At 35.1% G+C, this 17918-nt stretch overlaps 1 protein-coding gene across 3 annotated transcripts in view; it reads left to right on the top strand.

The window, feature by feature from the left end:
- SPOPL (speckle type BTB/POZ protein like) overlaps positions 1 to 16135 on the top strand; it is a 38446-nt gene extending 22311 nt beyond the window's left edge. For 2 of the 3 annotated variants that reach the window (XM_064514608.1, XM_026123467.2), the window contains exons 6-11: positions 4518 to 4695; positions 4789 to 4844; positions 6627 to 6749; positions 9340 to 9497; positions 9585 to 9638; positions 11834 to 16135. In XM_064514608.1, the coding sequence (XP_064370678.1) occupies positions 4518 to 4695; positions 4789 to 4844; positions 6627 to 6749; positions 9340 to 9497; positions 9585 to 9638; positions 11834 to 11978 (714 nt within the window). In that variant the 3' untranslated portion in view covers positions 11979 to 16135. The remainder of the gene's footprint in view (positions 1 to 4517; positions 4696 to 4788; positions 4845 to 6626; positions 6750 to 9339; positions 9498 to 9584; positions 9639 to 11833) is intronic. The other variant, XM_064514609.1, reaches the window with a different exon arrangement.
- The last annotated feature ends 1783 nt before the right edge of the window (positions 16136 to 17918 follow it).

Below are 17918 nucleotides of genomic sequence, written 5' to 3'. Positions count from 1 at the left end.
CTTTTTTGATACATGTACATGGAAGTGCAAAACAAGTCTGAAGTTTTATCACTTGTAAACTGTTGGGTTTCTTCATGAATCAGCTAGGATTACATTAGAATCATCTGTGAAGTTATTTATGGCAAAGGTGATACATACTGTCTATACAAATACCATTTTACTGAGGTTGTTTTTATTTCATTTGGAAGCATAGGATTCTTCACTGCATAAGCAAAAGGAAGTTGTTTGCATGTTGGTTTGCATTGTTAAAAATTGTTAGGAAGAATCAATATTACTGTAATACAACTTATGGCTTTAAACAAGTTTTTCATGTAAATGAAACAGTTTTTAATTTGTGCACCTGTCTTAATGTTGTAGCTTGGTAAGATTCTTATTGTGAATTTTACTTCTAAGCCCATTATTTATAGGCATATTTTTAAGCAAACTACTGTAAAATATTCTTTTAATGGCGTCATATTTAAGAGCTCTTTTTCCATAGTAATTATTACACTTTGTTTTCTGAACAAATGCAAGTTTTCTATAGAAGGACTGGTTAATGCTGAGAACTAATACTGAGAATTATGCAATAAATTTCACTCCATGGGGTATTATGGGGTCACTTTTTTAATACAAGTTTTGTTGGCAACATGAATTGTCATATTAAAATTCAGTAAAACGCTTAGTATATGTTAAAAATGGAAACCAGAGGAAGATGCTATATAAATACAGTATATGTTAAATATACATTGGCAGGTTATCACTGCTGCCATGGAGTGATTAGTGGCTTAGGAGGATGATAAATGCTTTTAACTGCTAGTAAGTTTCCTTTGATCTGTGTATTTACAGGAAATGTGTAAAATTGTCTTGGCAAGATTACAACTTAATTATATGTCATTATGCTGTGTGGGAAGAATAATTGAAATGTGGCCCTTGAAATGTGGCCCTTGAGACTAGAAGGTGCAAATGTATAGTGCATCTATTTTCACTTAGAGAAATTCCAGTAGCTGCATGATAAAATTGTTATGAATACAATTATTTGGGTGATAAAATTGGATGGAACAAGTGTGTTATGGTTCTGCAGAGATACTCATGAGTATTTGCTTTTTTTGAATTTACCCCTTTTTGAATAGATTTATATAAATAGCCCTTCAAAATATTGTTTGGTTTTGGAAATATGTTGCTTTATGTAACTTTAAGGTTTGTACCAATTTGAACATATACTGACTTTTCCACAGAGAAATATTGTTATTTAAATTCCAATGCTAATCTTTGAACAAAATTGTTTCCCTAAAAAATTTCTTGATGTTTTAAATGTGAGTGGCTTGTGTAAAGTATTTGGGCTACCCTGACTATAAATGTTGATGGAAGCACAGCATTTAGTTGTGCATGTTAAAATAACTTCTGGCTTGGTTCAAACTAAAACAAAAGAATTGGAGAACCAATTTTTTTAAAAAAAAAACTCATTTATTCTGATGTACTCTTCTCTCTTCTAGCTATTAAGCTGTCATTAGAAATAACAGATTTTTTTTGAAGGATCTGTTTCTGCAGGCATCTAAAGTTTTCATCCTTTTTAAATTTGACTCTGAGCATTAATTTCTGTGATTATCTTACTGCTTATATCCTAGTTTGAAGACTGACTTACAGCTTTTAAAAACTGCATTAGATGTGTCTTGAAAGAACTTTGGCATATATAGCAGGTATTTAGGAAAGGTCACTGAGTACTAGCTGAGCTGGTGAGTCTCCTTCTACCCTCTTGGGCTGCAGAAGGATTACTTGTTATTCCTTGGTAGTATATACAAAGATGTTTTTTCTGCATTGTAGAATGTTCTTAAGATCAGTTGGATGTGACCTTGGATTGGAAATTGAAAGGTTAGGTTAAATACTTTGCAGAGTCTAGTGTTGCCACTAACAAGTCACCTATTGATTAAATGCAGCTTCATAATTTTATTTTTTTTAAGCAAACTGATCTCTCGTCCTGGTTCTCACTTTGTATATAATCTTAAATCACCAAAATCTTCCAAATATTTCCAAATGCTAATAGAATTGTAAATTCTTTGTGGGGACTTTTTTTCCTTACTGAATGCTTTCATGGGTCTCAGCTTATGTTGAGCGGGTAGTCTGGAGTATCACAACATCTTTTACTGTTATGATACCACAGACTCAAAAACAAGAAAATGGTATGTGTTATCAGTGTTGGTTGTCATTAAACACACTGCATTTGTTAAAGTCATAGCTTATACATCCTTATATACCCCTATGCAAGAGGGTAAATAAGGTTAACAGGATCCGTTCACCTAAAGTATGCATGCAGTGCAAAGCTGTGTGCCGGATAGCATCCTAAGAAGCAAAGTAAATCAGACCTTGTGGAGTACCTGGAAGTCCTAGCTAGATTGCTACTCCCTTTTAAAATAAGTTGTTCACTACTGGTTTTAATCTGTCCTCGTCATCTTGCAATTTGCTAAAGAAATGCCCATGTTCTTGTGAGTGATTTTACAAATACTACTCTGAGGTGCCTAAAGTAAGGATTTGGTATTAGGTGTTGAAAAAAGTGACTGCTTTATAATTGTCAGCATAAGATGAGTTTTCAGTAGCTCTGTGGGATTAACTTTATTGGATTTCAGCCTGATTTAAATAAGTGATTCACTTAATTAAAAAAAGATGAATGAAATTGATTTTAAGCATCCCATCTGGACAAGTGAGATATGAAATATCAGATCCCTGTAAGTGTTTGTAGTTAGGATCTCTAAAAGTTACTACCTAGGCAGCTGTCTGGTAAGACAATACTCAGCTGTAGGAGATGTGAATTAAAATTTTGCTTAGGTTACATCTTAAAAGGATGGCTCAAAGCAAACTTTTCTGGGTTTTAAAACCATCAATATCTATTAGAAATCTCTCTAAAATAGAAGCTTGGAACACAGAGAACCACTAAAGTAAATAAAAAGGATGTGTAAGTTACTTTCCTAGGCACTGTCTGTAGTTAACAAAGAAAGAGGATCCTGTAGAGACAACTCGGAGCAGGAGCTTAACTTTAAGTGAAGTCTCTGGAGAAGCAGAACTCTCTCCATTGACAGCAGAATAGATCCAGGAAGACTAGCTTGGCTAGTACGCAGTAGCCCTGTAGATCTTTGAGTGCAGTAAATACATAGTCTTAATGCAAAAGTGAAATTTTGCAGTGCTCTGGGGTATGTTTTTTGTTGTTTTTTTTTTTCTATTAAAAGGTGGGAGAATATAAGGGAATTCTTGTAATCATAAGGTGGTATGGGATGAAATGTGGAATTAGTCAATGATTCAAATCCCCAAGCTGCTGTCTTAATTGGATCATCATCCTTTTCTGATCTGGCATTTGGTTTGCACTGTTCTGACTTTCTGTGAAGCTTAGCCCTGCTATTTTTGCTTTATGCCAGATTCTATGGCTCTGGAAATCAAACAAAAGCTGTCTCAACAGTTTTGGTATTTTCTCTTAATATATAATCCTAATTTCTTTATTTGGGAGATGCAGTAATCTCTGTTCTTCTTTAGGAAGCTTTTATTCTCAGGCTTGTGCTCTCAGACAGCAAAAATAAAACCTGCTAAGCTATTCTCTTTCCCCAACAGACTAATTAAAAGGATGCCTACAGATATGTGAAAAAAGCAAGTAAGAATGCTGCTCTCCTGCTCGCTTATTCTTGTTATACGAAAGAATCGAATATGGGGATTAATGGCAATATATTCACTTCAGATACACATCATTCACAGTTATCTTAAAACTAGTTTTTATAAAATTACATCTTGTGAACATGCATTTCATTATTAAAGTTACTTACCTATTGTGTTTTATACTCTAGTGACTTGCATTTATTAAAGATGGGCTTTTATCTTAGTTGGGAAGCAATCACTTGTGATTTCTGCCTTATCAGGACAAAGTAAAATGGAATGATGAAGGAGCAATGTTGCTTACGCTTAGTTTGCATTGTCGTATTGGAGTTTAAATATGACCTTGTCCTAAAGTTAGGAATAACATACTATACGAAATGTAGATCACTTTTATGAAACTGTTTTTTTTCCTGTGTTCTTATGGTTCTGATGGTCTCTTTAGAATTTTATTTCATACATATTTTACTTAAGCATGTGAAGAGTGTTGAACTGTTTGTTTATCTGTGAAACGGCATTAACTTTTATTTAAGGATCCTGTTGGTATCTCAAGAACCATAGCTATCCTTGATTTACTTACTTGGGCTTTTTTATCATGTGGCATGTAGTGCTGTACTCTTTGTTTTTTGGGGGGTTGGATACATACACAATGTTTGACTAAGTAAAACCTTATTTGCTCTATGTTACTTAAGGGATTTTCTCTTGTTTTATAAAAACATAGACTCTAATTCTGGTTTTTCAAACCACTTGTTTAGGGGTCTGGCCTAATGCCAGAATCACTCCTGTTTTTGCTTTGCTTGGGAATTGTTGAACTTCTAGCCATAGGTGCTGTAATTTTAATTATTTTTTGGCATTCAGTTACTGGCATTCAGTTATGAAGGAGTTGTCTTGCTGTGATTTTCTGTTAGGTAAGCGTGGTCCAAGACTCAGTAAATATATCAGGACAGTCTAATACAAACACTTTGAAGGTACCTGAATGTCGACTAGCAGAAGATTTAGGGAATCTCTGGGAAACAACAAGATTTACAGATTGCAGTTTTTATGTAGGAGGACAAGAATTCAAAGCTCATAAATCTGTCCTTGCAGGTACTTTCTACTTTTGTATTGCTATTTTTTGTTATTGAAATTGCTAAAAACTTGAAATTTGATTATATTTACTATTTACTTCCTTTGCTACAGCACGGTCTCCAGTTTTTAATGCAATGTTTGAACATGAAATGGAGGAAAGCAAAAAGGTAAGCCTTACTGAAAACCTAACATGTAAATATTTACACAGTGTGAGAAAGGAAAAGAGTTACAGAAAAGCTAATGTGTTGTAAATTGATAAAGGTGAGTACTGTCTGGTGAATGAGTGGAGGTACTACTCCCTGAGCTCTTTCCCAGTGAGTTGTGTGGGGAATTTACTTATGCAGAAAGGACAGATAGGGCTGACTGGGAAATATTCTGGAGGATTTGTGAGAGCCTGTTCTTTCAAGTAAGTTTTTTCTGCCCTAGATCAGTTATGCTAACATGCTAGATCAGTGGCATTAGTAGCTAACAATCTGTCCCTTCTTGCTTTAGTTTAAACCGTTACATAAGCCAATTAATTCTACTTAGGTGTTGCTATACTTATATTAAAAAATTTTACATGGTAGCTAGGGCACAAATAAGAAAACTATATGTGAATTATGACTCAAATTAAGCACTGAAGTGAAGCACTCCTTTTCATTCACAGTTTCTGCAAACACTTGACCTGTAGAAGTATTCTGGATGGATAGTTATTTAATCAGCCCGGAAAGCTGCTTCTCCTTTTACACACTTGATACCTCCCACAGCACTGTTCATGTCTTTCATGAAAAATAACATATTAAATGGGTTATATGGGCAGAGTCCATGACTGTGAGTGAAAGGCAAGGGATTGGTCAGCTCACCAGGGACTGTAATGGATATTCATTGCTTGAAGTCTTGCAGGTTGCAGGGATGCCACTTGCATGAATGAATTCATCAGATGAGTGTGGAGCTGTGATATATCTGGCTCTTTTTTCAGAGGTGGAATTTTTCCTCTCTGCACTTCCTTCATTTGAAAACTTTCCCAGGCAGAATTGGAATATTGGAGGCATTTACTTGGGATTTTTGGAGTTAAAGAAACCAGACATGTCCACTGTTCCTGAGCAGCTTCACCTGCTCTGCTCAGCTAAAGGTCACAACACCTTCAGAAATGTGCCATGCTGGTGGCCTTCATGTTAGCCATAAATCTCCACTGCAGCCCTACTCCTAAATACTGTGCCTGGCTTAGTGCATAGGAAAGCAGAACATGCGTGTCTCAATGTGCTGGATAGCCTGTGATTTTTTTTTATTATTATTTTAATTTTTTTTACCAGTCTCCAAAGTCTGATGCTTGCTTCTATGTTGTCTTTGACATAGTTTCCTACTGCATTTCTTGTTTATAGGGGTACTATCAGGGCATGGGGTCAAACGTGCAAGACCACGGTTTTATTAGGAAGGCCTTCAGCTACGTAACATCATTGAGATGTGTTTCTTTGCTTCCTGGATTTCAAGAATAAAATGTAGGCTGTGTTGACTTCACCTAAATTGAGCCAAAAATGTCTCACTTTGTTATATCTAGTGCTCTGACTTCTAATATTCCAAGCACACCACTGGCAGGTGGGAAACTCAGCAGCATTTTTAAATATTCTTGAAACTGTGCTTTTTTTTTTTTTTTTTTTTTTTTTTTTTTTTTTTTTTAACTATACAGTTCATGCCATAGATCCCACATAGAGTCAGACATTTCTAGAAAAAAAGGTGCAGGTTAGTTTTTGTTGCCTAAGCTTTTTCCAACTAATTATTACCTGATTGCAAGTGTAACTGAATTTGATTACTTTCTGCTTAATATTATTGAATGTTAGCTTTAATTTGTAAGGATTCTGTCTCATGGGTTGCAAATAAAAAGTAGTATGCATGCAGATGATATTTGATATCTTCACTTTAAAATTATAGCTAAATTACAGAGGTTTTTGGTGATTCTTCTTCTTTACCAGAATCGTGTAGAAATAAATGACGTTGATCCTGAAGTTTTTAAAGAAATGATGAGATTCATTTACACAGGAAAAGCACCAAACCTTGAAAAAATGGCTGACAACTTGTTGGCAGCTGCAGACAAAGTAAGTAATTAGCTCCTAAATTCTCAAAACTGCTGTTTGTTTATGAAACATTCTTCTAAAAAAATCTTTGCAGGATTGGTGTATATTTTGATTTCTTTAAATAAGAAGAAAAACAGAGGACTTATCTGAATTGCAGAATGATGGGAAAGGATAGATGTTTTTTAGTGGTAAAAAGGCTTAGGAACCTTTCTATCAATCTTTTTTGACCAGAAACATTTCAGCTATTAATTATATTTATACTATCAAAAAAAATTTTTAGGAAATTGGATATCACTAATATAACTTGAAAAGTCAGCCTTGAATAAAATGTCTCCTAGTTCTTTATATTGTTGAAGAGGATTAATACAAGTGTTCAAATAACTGTCTTCCCTAACGTACTGCTACTTAAGAACTTTTTTTGTCTTCCCTACAAACTGAATAGTTTTAATCTTTCTTTTCTTCTGTATTGAGATCTTGTCTACTCTTTAAATTGTTGCTCTGAATACTTTTCCCACTATGATTTTTGAGATGAGGGAACTTAATCAAGGTGAGATTATTCCCTTTCATACCATAACTTAGTTTTCTAACTTTTTTAAAACTTGACCCAGTACCATGTTCTGTCTTCACTGCTTTACAGCTTGAGATGAAATTTTAGTTGGCCATCTTCAGAGAGCACGTAGTTGTCCTTCCCTGAGGATGTATAAGTAGTTTAGAAACCCAGAAAATGTTTTTTAGTGTGTGTAACCTTAAACTTTTCCACTCCATTTTTTTGTCACATAGCTTCATGTTTTTTTTAAATAGAATTTCTCTCTAAATATTTTGCTTGCTTCTGGGATTTTACTTTACAGAAGCTATGTTACTTTGTACATTTCTACTCTCACCTTGCTTTATACTTTAGGGCATTGCCAAATCAACACATAGAATACTGCTATAGCAGCTTAGGTGTTACCATCTGTACAGTTGTCCGTTACTGGTCCTGCAGCCAACCCTTTCTACTCAAAAAAAAAAAAATAAAATAAAATAAAAATAAAAAATTCATAGGCTTTCTGTGCAGTTGCCACCTTATTTTTCCAATACCTAAAGTAGCTTAAGAAGACTCTACTGAAGAGAGGCTAAGAATCTCTAGCTGAGAGTATGGCATTTTCTTAAACTACCTTAGCAATTTCTAAATTGGCTGAGCAACTATATCCTTAAAATATTGATGGTGAAACTGTCTATTTTTATAATCATAATCAACCCTATCACGATGATATAAATTATCTCAGTAGCTAATTTCAAGAAATGATTAATATTTTTTTCTTTGGCACTTTAATGGTGGGGTGCATTTTTAAAAAATCTTCTGAACTGTCACTGTCCTTGCTTTGGTGACTTACCACTGTTATTCTTTTCATATTTCATTACCAGCATCTCATCTTCCAAAACTGATTGTATTTTGACAATTTTCAGCACACTCAAGTGGAAAGGAGGAGATAAGGCACTATTTTATTAATGCTGGCTTTTATTTAGGGTATAATTGATAAACATAGTAATATGAGGTATATGATTATCTGCAGTAGCAGGGAATAAAGACGGTGAGCTAAGAGATCCCTGTAGCTTATTATAACAATTAAGAGCTGCTAGAAACTTTCTGCTATTCCTTCTTATTGTGAAATAATTATCTAAAAAGGAGTATTCTGCATATTACCAAAGGAATTACACTGTATTACTTGGTAGGTGCAGATTTAATTGATATTTATGTACTCTAAATGGAAGTAACCTGAGGTGGTGTAATGGTAAAATGGAAGTAAAAATGCATAGGTCTAGAAACATAGATGTTAGCCCAAGAATTTGACTTTTTTTCAGTGGTGTTTCTTTGTGTGGAACAGTTGCTAATATAAATGTATGAGTGACAGCTTGAATATATGAAAATATATATGCATGCCATTTATGCTTCTAGAATTCTTTTCAGACTTAAAAACTGTCTGACAGGTGCTAAACTAAATGGGATTGAAAAGATCTTAGCAGAAATACATACAACTGAATGAAACCTGGTCAATGTATGACATTTCAATAAAGAAGCACTGTTTATTCATGCAACATATGATATCACAGGGCTATAATTATTTTTGCATCTATCTTTTGGTAGGCTGTGTCAAGGTATGGGAGAAACTAATATTCAGAGATGGGAAAGATAACTCGGAACAAGTCGGTTTCAAACAGATTAATAAATTTTGCCTTGGATAGTTTCATGAAACTTTCCATTGTGTAACTTCTTGCCCCTTGGTTTGAGGTGTCTATCCATCTGATCACGGCTTTGACTAAAGTACCTGTGCCTTTTCTGAGCATTCCTTCAGTTTGGTAAGGGAGGAGAAGTAAAAGCATCCAAATGAGTTATTTTTGTTTTATTGAACCTTCTCCCAGTAACACGTTTGATCAGTTTGTGTCTAACCTAATACATGTTTTATCAGCTGAGGATTCTTAGATACAATGAATTGTATTTCGAATTACCTGTTTGGAAGCACAGTGATCCTAAGCTTGAGAAGTACTGGGCCTTTTCATGACTGGAACTGTCTTTAATACTGTCTGTAGAGATAACAGTAGAAAGAATAAGTTTGAAGAATGATTAGTGTAGTTTTTCTTTTGGCAGTATGCACTGGAACGGCTGAAGGTCATGTGTGAGGAAGCACTCTGTAGTAACCTCTCGGTAGAAAATGTTGCTGACATTCTTATCCTCGCAGATTTGCACAGCGCTGAACAGTTAAAAGCACAAGCAATAGATTTTATTAACAGGCAAGTAATATCTATGAGACTGTAAATACATTTGATGTTTATGCTTTGCATACTTTCTCAATATGTGCACGGTTCTCTCTATTACAGGTGCAGTGTTCTTCGACAACTTGGGTGTAAAGATGGGAAAAACTGGAATAGCAAGTAAGTTTCCCTACCTCACTGCATTGTCTACAAACACTGATAAATAGATTACAGATCTTCAGAAGTGTTACTTTGAAGAGGTGTTACTGTTTCCAGAGTATTGAGGCGAGTCACTGTAAGTAAAGTAAGATTCAGCAGATGCTTCCCTAGTTATGACTGTGACTTTACCTTTAGATGATATGAGGAGTTATCTGCCCTCTGGTGTGAGATAATGGTAGTTAGTTTTGTTCCCCATCTGAGGACATACCATTGCTGTGAGGAGGTGGCAGCAGACTTTATAAAGGAAACTATTGTCTTCACTAATCAGGTTTGTGCTTGGAGAGGTGGCAACCCAGGTGTGGTTTCAAGACTTGCTTAGATCAATCTGAGCCTGCAATATTGCCAGAGAGGGCAGTTGCTCTTTTCACCTGTGGCAACATGCTTGTGCACCTTCCCACATGCCAGCACCAGCATTCTTGCGGCCACACAACTAGTCAGTCAAGTCCCTCTGATCTGGCTGACTGCGTAAATGCTAATGCTGATCCTAGAAACAGGTCGAGAATATGTGGCTGAGACTGTAGACTGAGGGCAAAGCTGCCCATCTTGACTGCAGCATATACTAAGAACAGCAATAGGAGACAGCCTGTTCAGACAGGTAGTCCGAAACATGGTGAAAGGATGGCAGAGTATTTGCCTCTTGCCATCAGAATCTCCAGAAAAGTTAAGATCTGTGTTATACCAGGTGCTTTAAAATATACCAGGTATACCAGGTACTTTTTCTAAACACTCTGAGGTCTTCACAGGCCTAATTAATGAGCATGTTTTGAAAAGGAAGGGTGTTGGTAGACAAATAGTAAAACACCAGTTAAAAAAGGTAATAAAAGTAAGAGTACATATTAATGTAGGCTAGTTGATGCATTTCTTTTCAAATAATTTGGAACTTACTGAGTTGACTTCTGTCTTGGATAATTGGAAATAAAGATGCTGGCCATCTTTATTTCTCTGATTTATTATAGGTGCTTTAGCTGAAACAATTTGAGGGCCTGGCTTAATTCTGGCAACAAGGGAGTCAGAACTTTGGAGCCGTTTCTCAAGGCACTTACCTTTACTGACTTGTATCATATGGTTAAAGGCTTCTGTTAGAAACTTGGGAAAGCTTTTGAGAGTTCACATAGTCTAGGGATCAACTTGTAACTTGTAAGCTTGACCGTGCTCCCAAAACAATACGACTGTCATGAAAAGCTTTTGAAAATACAGGGCAATTGACATTTGGGATCAGTGCATAAACTGTTGGTTCCAAACAATAAATTTATCCTAATTGTCAATATGGTGTGCGTCCCACATGGTGTAATATTCTTCCTGTGCACAGTGAATTTTGTGCTTTTGTTTTATATTATTCCACAAAAAGTAAATATATAGAGAGTGTGTAAATGCATCATTTTTACTTCCTGGATGTTGGTGTAATATTCACTGAAATCTGTTTTTCCTTCTATATCAATTAAAAATTTTAGTGGTTCACATCTAGAAAAGCCATTGACAGCCATTCTGAATATAGTTCAGGATCTTGTACTGAAGCAAGAGCAGATATCCCCAAAGTATCCTTCACTGATACTCCTTAAACTGCAAGCTCTCAGGGAGGGGTTCTGCAGTACACACAGCTAATCTGCCTTCATAACTCTTTCTAGTATATAAATTAAAACATTTTTTTCCTGCAGATTCAGCTGATTTGTCTTGTCATCCTTCCTTCTCCCCCAGATTGAGCATGTTCTTCTTTGTAACAAAATCTGTGTGCATGCAGATTGTCATGTCTTGCTTTGGTTTTCTCTTGACTACAGTAATTCCCATTTTCTTCCAGTTTTCTTGTAGTCATATTTTCTAGTCCCCTCTTTCCACTTTTACTGTTTTTCTTGAGCAATTTCAAGGTGGTGGTCTCGTGTGGTGCCCAGAATTGAACTCTGTTCTGCAGCTGAGGTCTTGCTGGTATCAAGAAGAAAAGAATAAGTGCATTATGTCCTACATGTGATGATATTAATATATCCAAATGAGATTTGCCACTTTTTTTCCAATGGCATCATGTTACTGGCATTTAGAAAGCTTGTTGTCTTTTTATATTGCTCAGCTGCTGTTCTGCAATCATCCTGCCTTGCCTGCTCTTCTCCACTTTTTGCATTTGATTTATGAAGTTGTGTGACTATTCTTAATACTTCTGTTTTCAGCCAAGCAACAGACATAATGGAAACAGCAGGCTGGAAGTCCATGATCCACTCTCACCCTCACTTAGTAGCAGAGGCCTTTCGTGCACTAGCATCCGCACAGTGTCCACAGTTTGGCATTCCACGCAAACGGCTAAAACAGTCATGAAATCTTCCATGAACTTTAGAGCAACTGAATTGACTCTACTCCGCCATGTCCAGAGGTGTTTTCACAAACCATAACAAGAATTTTTGTTATCCTTGTCCACAGAACAGAAGCTGAAAAAGCCTATTGTTTGCTTTTCAGATGGATAATTTATGGTTTAATCCTCAGCTTTAAATTAGACTGATTACTCTAATTCACTGAAAGGCCTTAAATTATCTTCAATGACTCTCTAGTCCATATAGTCTAATGTATCTTGATTTTTTTTTTTTTTTTAATTTTTTTTTAATGTGCCTTGTCTTTTTGACTAGGCTCTGCAGGATTGCACTAGCTCCATAATGCAGTAAAGTTGATAACTGAAGATTAATTTTTGAAAGGGATCTTCCATTATTTTCAAAAAAGAAAAAAAAAAGGCATAGTTTGGTCCTGTGCTAACTGGAAGGTTTTAACTAGCCTCTCAATGAAAGCACTTGAACTGGAGGCACATAATGTTTCCTAGAAAAGTGCTAAATATAGAGAGAGCCTGTTTACCTTCAGAGAATGCCTACAGGCTATTTATGGCAATATACTGCTTTGAACATAATTTATTTTTCATTGTGGGGGCAAATATGCAATGGTTTGGCCCAGAAGTATATTTTCATTACAGTTTGTAATGCTTATTGTGTGTGTGTCAAAGCTGTCCAAACGGTAAAAAGAAACACAAAATAAACCTCTTGCTTGTGTTTCTTTATGGTCCATCACTAGTTTACATTTAATGCAGAACTGAACGAGAAGTAAAGTGTTCAATGTGAAGACATAATAGTATTGTAGATGGAAGAAAATATATCCCACATGTATGGTTACATAGAAAAGTAAAGGATGCATAGAATGACCAAATGTAAATTGAAGAAATGGGCCAAATGGATTCTGAATATGCACTTTTAATGTGTAACTTTTGTATGTTGTGTGGTACATATATATTTTGCTTTTGATGAATTAATGAGGTACAGGTAATTGTGGCTTAACTTTTTTAGATACATTTTAAGATACCCACAGCCACATGGGATTTAGTTTTGTTATAACAAAAAGGAAAGGCATGTCTTTTAAGACTCGGCTGAAGGTGACTATTGCAAGCTTTCATGTTTAAGTAACTGAGTATTTTTGCTTATTTGAAAAAGACATGTGAATGGTAAAAACTTTGGAAGAGGGATGTTTTTCTCATCTTGATGTGTACAGCTTCCATTCACATCTGAGGAAGTTACCTACACGTCAAGAGGAATATTTCCCTGAAATGTCAGATGATATTTGCAAGCAGAGACTTGCTCAGTCTTGCATTTCAGTTATTGTACTAGCATTGTGGATGGTATTGAAATTCTGCATAATGTGAAACAGATGAAACATTTGTAAACTGCTTGTCATGGGCCAGTTCTTTATTATATGAATCTTAGCTTTAATACCAACATCCTCAGTGTTTGATAGCTTTGTTTACGATTGGGAGGAAAAGTCTGCAGTAGTGCACACTCTAAATGTTTCCTGAGTTATTACATTGAGTTTACTGTAATGGTGATAATATGCTATGTTTGTTCTTTGGGAAGACTTGGGTTTAACAGTGGGAAATGGGAGGAGATCTCACCTAATTTATAAGCGTATTTGGATAAAGATTGTAGTTTGCCTATTAAAAAAAAAAAGTAAGTTATACGGGCAGGAGAGAGGGGGAATCTCAGATTGTTTACTATCTTGAAACCGCTCTCTATCCTCATTTTGTTAAAATTCATCTGAATTACTCCTAATGACATTTTTAGAGGAAAGAGAATATAGTTTTATACCTTGGCATCTAGTCATCCATTAGCAAAGGCAAATTGGAAAAAACGCCCACTCCAATTTCTAAGAATAAAATAACCTCTAAATGCTTTTTCTTCTTATGTTCTAACTAAATCTGTATGGATAAAGTGTAAAATTGGAAACTTTAATAGTACATAAGTCATCAAATTATATATTTACAGAGATTTATCCTTTTATCAATTTTAAAATATTTATCTAAAATAAGGTCTCATGAACATTCTTCATAATAAGACAAAGGTAACTGTTCCCTCCAAAATAGTGATGTTTTTGCTGCACTGTGTAATGCATTAGGACTATATATGCTCATACCCATCACTGTTAAAACTTGCGGCGCTAACCTATGAAGTGACTTGAATATTTAATACTGTAATAATTGTCCAGTTCAGCTTGTTCAAAAGTAACAACATACAGTAATCTAATGGAAAGCTTAAGGATTTTATGAAGACTTTTTTTAGAAGCTTAAATAGCACACTTTGTACCAAAAAATGTCAAACACTGTGCTGTAATATTATCTACATTGTAGAGTGTCCACTTTTCAAGTCAGGCAGTGTATATCATACATTACACTAACAGAAAATCATGGTAATTGATCTGTTTAGATTTGGTTTTATTTATTATGTATATTTTTAAGTTTTGTCAGCTCTTAAGAAAAAGATAAAACAGTTGCTGTATTCTTAAGTGAGTGCACTAATTATTCACCATCTTATTCTTTAATTAACTACATGCAGTGTTCTCACTGGAATGGGATAGCTGGTAATAACCCTCTCCTTCAGATTCAGTAGTTCGTTTTTTATTCCCCACATCTCAAGAGCTTGCCCTTCAAAACCTCAGTTGTCAGTTTTAAGTGCAGCAGATATGAAACTATCTAATACAATGGACATTTTTTTTTTCAGGCTGAAATCTTAGGGGGTTTTCTTAGTTTTATATAAAGATCAGGAATATAATGTATGAAGGTGCCATGTTTTGGCTTGCCAACACTACTCCCTCAGATACATGTGAGCCACTGCTTCCACACTTTTCTGGGGAGAACCCTGCATGTGTTCTGTATGTGTGCGTGTGTGTGTGTGTACGACTGTGCAGTGTTTTTTAAGAATGACTTTCTAAAAATAAGGACTCAATTTGCTGTTAAATGCTATTACCTTTTTTTTTGTTTTTGTTTTTTTTCCATTTGACCCTCTCCTAAGGAGATGCTTTAGGTGGAAGATGCTTCAAGAAATAATCCTTATTTACTAGTCCATTTACTGCATGCAGAAGCATGAACACATTGTGCCTTTTTTAGGATACTATTGCAATGAAGGGAAGATTTAAGAGGATACAAGATCTTTCTACCTATTTTAAAAGGTATTTTTAAAGGTGAAGGAGAATGCTGTTTGATACACATCTGAGGCAGAAAAATTATGGAATATTTATTTGAGCTCTGCCATATTTTGATTCTTTCTTTCTTTCTTCCTAAATTCGGTTTCACTAAAGTAGAAACTACAAAGCGAAATGTGGAAAAACTTCACAGATACAAATTGAATAATGGTATCTTTTGTGAAAAATGCAAAAATATTTGTTGTTAAGAGCTGAGTGCATGTCAAAATGTGCTAATCATGAACAGAAAGTTAGTTGTACAAGTTAATCTAGGTCTGATGCTTTTCTAAATATTATTTGGTGTAAAATTGACCTCTGCACATAGTGTCAGTAGAAGCCCTATGTGGAGATTATGTTCCTTTTAAATCTTCATTGAAAGGTTTATCTTTTGGGAGAAAAAAAAAAAAAAAAGTGCAGTATTTGAAATTGTGTTTTATAAAAGACAGTGGATTACAAAAGTGAAATACAGCTGCCTGAACTAGTGCTGAATTTTGTCGGATTTTACAGTTGGTTGAAATTCCTAATCTTAATTGATTTGGGGGGGGGGGGATAATTGACAAATGGAATGTTGTTAACTGTTCTCTTTATTTGGTATTGATAGCATATTTAGGAGAGAGCTTAACTTGTTATTTAGCAAGACACTGACTTAATCTCCTAACTGGGCTTCTGCTCACAGTAAATGGACTGCATCCATAAAGGGAATTCACATTTTAAGTGTTTTGCAATGAACTTAATCATATTTGTAACCTGGTTTTTGAAGGCTTAACATAAATGAGTCCTATTTTAGAAATTAAACCAGTGATATGACTTAGACCTGTTTTGGGGTGGAAATGATTAAGAGAATTCAGATGTGTAAACAGTTGTATCAAACCATCCAGCCTTTTTTTATCAGCTGATGTTAATGGTGAAATACTTTTTGTACCTTGTTGCTGAAAATATTTTTGCATTTCAGCACATCAAGTTACAATAAAGTTGTTACTTATGCAGAATGTGTCTGTGGCTTGTATATTTTTTTTTTCCTGCATGTGTTTAAAATGGCTTTGCTTCTCTCTTTTGAGGAAGAGAGATTTTGGCAGTGCTGTGTATCAGCCAAATGTAAAATATAGTGCTGTCCTTTTGGAAGTCTTGGGTAGGATCATATTGCAGTCCTGCTCTTATCTCCACCAACTTAGTTATTTTTCCATTTTTATGCTTTCAAGTAAAGAGCTGTGAATAGCTTAGAACCTCTTTACCCGCAAAATGACTGTGTACATGGACTGTGCAGGAAGGAGAGTTGATCCTGTGGTAATGAAGGCTTTATCCATGAGTCTCATGGTTTCTATGAGAAGCTTTTGCCTTCCCTGCCATGGAAAACTGTCCTTTTTTCCTGTCAGTGAGTACAGGTTTATAATGCCCACATACAATGGCAGTCTTGCATTTGTTACGGGGGAAATGCTGTCTGAGAATAATCTGTATGGGTAGCTCATGGAATTTAGTATGTTTACAGATATTTTGCAAAAATGTATAGAACTGTATGCTGTGCTATTTGAATTTGGAGGCAGACACTTCAGGAAGCAGAACTTCAGAAAAGGATAATGTCAAGGTAAGTTACTATATAAAAAGTGGCACAGGCTGTTTGAACAGACACAGATGCCTGTCTTATCGTGTCTAGGCGTCTGCTAGAATATGGCACAACTGACTACTGTGATTATTGCTAAGGTGATTATTACACAGCTGCTGTTACCAGCACTATCATCTCAGGTGTCTCAGCATAGAATTTCACTCTTCTGTGTGTAGGTACACACACAATTCTCCGCATTTTTCCAAAATGTATTCCCAAACAGTTACTCCACAATGATTCAACTTAACTAGCTCAAGCTTCTCATGGAGCTTATGTCAACAACTGCATAAGGTATCTTCACAAACAGTGCCAATAACCAAGTAAACTTAATTGATTAGCACAGTAAATGTTTTTATTTTATTTATGCAAGTCCTGATTCTTGAAATGAGCCCCAACCTTTATGTAAAGGGAACATTAAACTTAAGTCTTTTTTCTTTTTTTTAAAAAGGTTGTATTTTTGTTCTTAGTCTTTCTGAAGTCATTAAATGTAAGTAAAAATGTGATTTGTTTTGGGATCTTACCTAAATGACTGTTTTTATTTAATCAAGGTTTCAGTAAGGTTGGCTATGTTCCATGCAGAAGAATATAAGCTTTAATATTGGCATTTTTCTACGTTTTAGATAGTTTCTATTACAAGTACTGTTTAAGTGAGAGTATTGCACAATTATATTCCACTACGAATTTTACTTATCTTTATTAAGTAAATTATACTAGTGGTACAACTATTTGCATTATGCATAAATTTCTTTGCACTTAGCATTGTGGTTGTATGGTAATAGAGATATCATTAATTGCTGTTAAAATTGTGGCATTTTTAACTGTTCATCTTTCTCCAAACTTCTTAGTAATTTTACACTGCCTGCCTAGAGTATCATATTCTTATTGCATTGTCTATTTTGAAGATTTGCTCTTTGTTCTCTTAGAGGAAGCTGGAAGAAACAAGTGCAGCAGTCGAATGAAGTGTTTTAGATCTATTGTGCAAAGGACTTTCTACACTACAGCCACCGCATCTAGGCAGAAATAAAAAAACAGCTGTGAGAATTCATGAGTGCTCTGGAATAGAGATGGCCTTTCAGTGGTTGTCAAATAAGTTGTCTTTAAAACAGGATATGAAATTGATGCTTTAAGTGTAAAATTGGGTTACTCATAAATCAAGTATAAATGGCAGAAAT

The sequence above is a fragment of the Dromaius novaehollandiae genome, chromosome 7 (genome assembly GCF_036370855.1).
Source record: "Dromaius novaehollandiae isolate bDroNov1 chromosome 7, bDroNov1.hap1, whole genome shotgun sequence".
NCBI classification, from domain to species: domain Eukaryota; kingdom Metazoa; phylum Chordata; class Aves; order Casuariiformes; family Dromaiidae; genus Dromaius; species Dromaius novaehollandiae.
The sequence above is the reverse complement of the archived record's forward strand: the minus strand, read 5'-3'. Positions and strand labels throughout refer to the sequence as shown.